General features: G+C 50.3%; 1 protein-coding gene across 1 annotated transcript; it reads right to left on the reverse strand.

Moving 5' to 3' along the window:
- Positions 1–1,481: 1,481 nt before the first annotated feature.
- LOC311178800 (alpha-1,3-mannosyl-glycoprotein 4-beta-N-acetylglucosaminyltransferase-like protein MGAT4E) lies at positions 1,482–4,645 on the reverse strand (the record flags this gene model as incomplete). Its single annotated transcript, XM_084245532.1, has 2 exons — positions 1,482–2,623; positions 4,501–4,645. The coding sequence occupies 2 exons, from the start codon at positions 4,643–4,645 to the stop codon at positions 1,482–1,484; spliced, it is 1,287 nt and encodes a 428-aa protein (XP_084101658.1).
- Positions 4,646–5,279: the final 634 nt, after the last annotated feature.

The raw sequence follows: 5,279 nt of genomic DNA on the forward strand, positions 1-5,279 counted from the left end.
CTCTGGCTCTGGTGAATTCTCTCACCCTTCCGCGCTTCTGACTGTACCCAGTGCTTGTATAAACAAAAAAAAAAACCCAAACAAATAAATAAATAAAACATGCCTCTATCAAAAAAAAAAAAAAAAAAAAAAAAAAAAAAAAGATCAGGCTCTGGGGTCAGCATGGCTTAACAACTGTGAGATTTCCCAGACCTGCCTCCTTGTGGCACCCCTGAAGTCTAGAAAACTGGTGTCACTCAATAATACATATTTTTTTATCTGTAAAATGGGGAACCCCTATAGTATGCTTCTGAGGATTAAATCAGATAACATATTCCCATAAGCTTGATGAACTAAAGTGACCCAAAAGCAAGGAGTTGCTCACTCACTCCACAGAACCCACAAAAGTCCTTTGGGCAATGGACTTGAAGATAAAAGGAGAACTCATTAGTCAGGTGAAGGTGCCCTGGGGGCTTGAAGGGACCTCTGAGCTGGTGTCACAGAAGAGGCAGCTGGTGTCACAGAAGAGGTGGTTCACACAGGAAGGAGTAAGGGGTGCAATCCAGGGCGGGGAGGATGTGGGTACCAGGGAACCAGGGGACCTTTGCTGGGAACTGCAATATCTTTCCTCCTTTTCTCTTTTAGGAACACTGAAAGGCTAATATTCATCCAGTGCTTACTAAGTAGCAAATGGTGCTTGAGATGCCCAACATACTTCTCACCTCTGAGTTCTCAGAGGGACCCTCTATGATGAGCCCCATTTCACCTGATGAGAAGACCAAGGTCCAGAGGTAAAAGTAAGTCCCCAAAGTCACTCAACCAATAAAAGACAGCTGAGCTTTGAACCCTATCAGTCTGATGCTAAAAGCCATGGTTTTACTCACCATAAGGCCTCCTTCCAACAGGTCCCTTACTTGTCTCCACCCATCGAAAACATCTCCTGCTAACACCACTTCCACTCCTCCTCCGTCTCGGCAAAGTCCCACTTCCACGAGCTCTTAGTGGGCTACGGAAAGTACTGCCAAGGGCGGTATTCATGATATATCCGGGCCTTGGTGAGCCAGAAATGCAGCCCAAGCCTCTGCATTCATTAATCCCAAAAGCCCACCAGCAAATTGGATAGGGCCAGAACAGAATGAGGTCAAAGAAGCATCTTGCTGGGCCTCCCTGTTGGGTGCAAGGGGTTAAGACGCAAACTATGAAGCAATCCGCAGCCACTGCAACACAAGTTCGATCCCCGGCTGGCCAGGGAGCTACCCACATGGTGCAGCAGACCTCTCCTGTCTTGCCTGCTGCTCCCGTCAACAGTGTATTTCAGTCAGTCTGCCTGTTCTGCTCCCCACTCTGTCTCTGGTGAATCCTCTCACCCCCCACACCTCTGGCCTGTACCCCAGCTCTTGTATGCATAAATAAATAAATCTTGAAAAAAAAGAAGCATCTTGCTTTCTTGTAGGCAAGACAGATCAAGATTTTAATTTTCTATACTCTTACTGGTGTTATCTTCAACTCTGAACAGGGGCCACGTCTTTTGCATTTTCCTGCCAGAGGTAAATATGCCTGACCATGAGCCCGCCAACCTGACTGGCTTTTGCCACCAGCCTCACGCAGCTCACATTGTACCCCATACTCTTCAGAACTATCTCCTGATCCATCTGCCCCTCCAGGAGAGGGCCCAGCAAGATGAAGCTGCCGCAGTGCTGAGGCAGGCCCTCGGGGTCGTAGCCCAGCTCCACCTGCCCCCTCTCCAGGGCGTGCTTCCCATCCACTATGGTCCCTGTCAACACCTGCACTCTCCTCAAGTTCGCCGGCTGGTTCAAAATGACTGTCAGGTGACTCCCCCCACTGACATTGTAGGTCCAAAAGAAAGACTCATCCAGAGTGTAGGCCTCCCAGGGGAAATGGACACCAAAGACCTTCATGTCGGTAAATACAGCCCCCGGCGGGTTGTCAGGACCATCGGGGTATTTTGGAAACGCTGTGGCCTTCTGGCTGCCATCAAGGCCAGAGTAGGAGATGCGGCGGTAGAAGAGGAAAGGCCTGGCGAGGATCGCATCCTTCTGGGCCAGCAGGGCACGGAAGTGAGGGATCAGCTGGTCCAGGGGCTTCTCCCTATAGAAAAGGAGGAGGAAGTGGGCCAGGAGTGGGAGGTCCCTGCTGTGGAAGAGTTTGCCAAGGAAGCCCACGTTGGAGAACTCCAGGAACACCCAGGGCTGGGACTTCAGGGTGTTCACCTTCCATTGAATGTGACTAATAAAGTTGGGGGCACAAAAGACATTGTCATCTAGCAACAGGAAGTAGTCAGAGAGCCTGGTGGCAAAGCTCATGAGGAAGGCGTGGTCTACATTCTGCTTGGAGTAGAACTTTCTGCGGTAGGCCCGGTCCCCGTCATCCTCCACGTTGGGGTAGGCATCAGATGGCGCGTGGATTAGCAGCAGCTGCCCTGCCAAGATCTGTGGGCTGAAGAGTTTTGAAATGTGGACAACGGATTCTCTGAGCCAGGTGAGGTCAGAGTCTGCCAGGTGGACCAGCACGGTGAGGCGTTTCTGCTCAGTCTTCGAAGAGGATCGGAACAGGGAGACCAGTGTGAACAAGAGGCTGCTTTGATTTGATCGCGCCACTGTGGAGATCCCCACAGTCAGCCAGGCTAAGGAGAGACAACACAGGGACAACGTGAGGGTACACAGGAGCAGAGGGTGGTGAGAAGGCCCAGGATGCTCTCTGGGAGGCTCTCCTGCATTTCTGCCCTCTCTGCTTCCCATTTATTCTCCCAGCTGGCACCGGAGTGATTAGATTCTGGCTACTCTAGGGTGGTCCTTGGCCCTGCAACCTCAGCCTCCTCTGAAAGCTTTTTAGAAATGAAGAATCTGGGTCCCTTCCTCAACTCCAGTTGGGCAGAATCTGCATCTTAATACCACCCCAGGTGACTGGTGTACACCTTAAGTTTGGAGAAGCACTGACCTTTGTGAGGCCAAGTGCCTGTGAATCCTTCTGAATTGTTGGGGCAAATTTTTGTGGCACAGAATTTATGTGCTCAGCAAATGATAGCTATTATATAGCCGGTGCAATTCTTGTTTTTACCCAGTTCATGTCAAAGCTCTCCTTTTTTTAAAAAAAAATTTTTTTAAAGATTTATTTATTTATACAAGCACTGGGGTACAGGCCAGAGGTGCAGGAGGGTGAGAGAATTCACCAGAGACAGAGCAGGGAGCAGAACAGGCAGAAGGACCAAAGTACACTGCTGAGGGGAGCAGCGAGTGAGACAGGAGAGGTCTGTTGCGCCATCAGGGTATCTCCCTGCCTGGCCAGGAATCAAACCAGCACTGCAGAGGCTGTGGACAGCTTCACAGCACTGTGCTCAATCCGCTGTGCCACCAGGGAGGCCCCAAAGCTCTCCTTTGAAGAAGATATATTAGAAGCACATCTGCTGGAAGTCAGACACCAAGATTCTTGTCCCACTCCTGCCACACACATAGGCCCTTGAGCAAGTTCTGACCCACTAAACTTAAGGAGCAGGACTCCCTCTAATCCAGGTGTCCTAATCTAGTGATTCTGTCTTCCTATAAAATTACCTTCATCATGGACCTCCCTGGTGGTGCAAGGGATTAAGCACAGCACTGTGAAGCTGTCCGCAGGCTTTGCAGCACCAGTTCCATCCCCAGCCAGGGAGCTGCCCATATGGTGCAGCAGACCTCTCCTGTCTCGCCCGCTGCTCCCCTCAACAGTGTATTTCAGCGGATCCACCTGTTCTGCTCCCCACTCTACTCTGGTGAATCCTCTCATGCCCTGTACCTCTGGCCTGTGCCCCAGTTCTTGTATGCATAAATAAATGAATTTTTAAAAAAATAAATAAAATTACCTTCATCATTTCCTTCCTTTCTCATCCCTGGTATATAAATGCGATGGTGGGGAGAGCCTAATCTTTCAGAGTCAAACTTTCCTGCCTCCTGTTCTCCTCCTTTTATCTTCTTCCTTTCCTCCCTCCATCCTCTCCTCTCCCTTCCATTTCCCTCTCTCCCTCCTTCCTGTCTACCTTAATTCTCTTGCTAATTACCATTCCCCTCCTTGGAACTCACTCTTTCTTCTCTGGTGGGTTGTCTTCATATATTTGAAGGTAATACTCTCCCAGTTTTCTGCTGGACTCGGGGTCTTCCTTCTGCTGTAACTGTCCCTCTACAGAAACGACAAAGGCAAACGATGCACCTTCTTTCATAAAAGACAGGTTGAGTCCCTGCAGGCTTCCCATTAGCTTTTCCAGGAAGGAGGTGGAGAGACTCAGTTTCCCCAGCACATCCTGAGGCTGTCTGACCATCGGCCAGAGCACCAGGAGTCGAGCAACATCTGTCCTCCTCTTGAATTTAACACCCATTTTTAAAATGCAGCTTCTTTATAGGCCAAAGGGTCCAGGTCCATACCTCAGCTGCCCGTGGGGCTTCCTGCTCTCAGGGGAAAATGTACAGGTGCGCTTGAGTCTCTATCTGTCCACGTCATTCCCACCCCATACCCCGCCCCCAATTCCCACACCGAGAGGAGGGGCTGCTACTTGTGTTCTGATGGCAATCTCCTTTTGCTCCTCTTCAATTTCCCCAGGGACTTTCAAAGTGATGAAGAGCCACAGGAACCCGATGCCCGCTGAGGTGAAGATGCAGCGCCTGATAGAACACCGCATGGTGTGGGTTGGATGTGTCTCCTGGAGCAGAGAGATAATAGGTACATCCAGGGCTGTCCATCCAGTCCTCCCTGGGACTTCCCCCTTTGTCCCCAGAAACCTTCTCCCACAGTGCCCCATATTCTAGACCTCATCACCATCATCGTGAACTCCTCTGTCCTCGCTCCTCCCAGGCCTGCTTCATTGCCTATTTTCAGTAGATCCACCTGTTCTGCTCCTCACTCTGTCTCTGGTGAATCCTCTCACCCCCCACACTTCTGGCCTACACCCCAGTTCTTATACGCATAAATAAATAAATCTTAAAAAAGAAAAGACTTTACAGATTAAGTTTTACTTACCTGATCTCTTAGCAAGATTTTTAGTCAGGTGTTTCGGATACAAACCACCTTATGTAAAAGACTAGGCTGCTTCTCTCTAGAACACAAATACATGGACACACGCGCTGCACCTTAGGCTGGCCAGTTGCAGGGGAAGGACTCCCAGCACAGGCAGATCTCTGGGCCCCCTGCACCTCCTGTGCCATCTACCAGTCACCTCGCAGCGCTGTGCTCATTCAGCCCTCTGAGCTCCCAGGCTTCAGGAGGAGGCAGAAGAGAAAGGGTCTGAAGGGCTGTGCTGGTGAGGACAACTACTC

The sequence above is a fragment of the Talpa europaea genome, assembly GCF_964194135.1.
Source record: "Talpa europaea genome assembly, chromosome: 10".
NCBI lineage: Eukaryota > Metazoa > Chordata > Mammalia > Eulipotyphla > Talpidae > Talpa > Talpa europaea.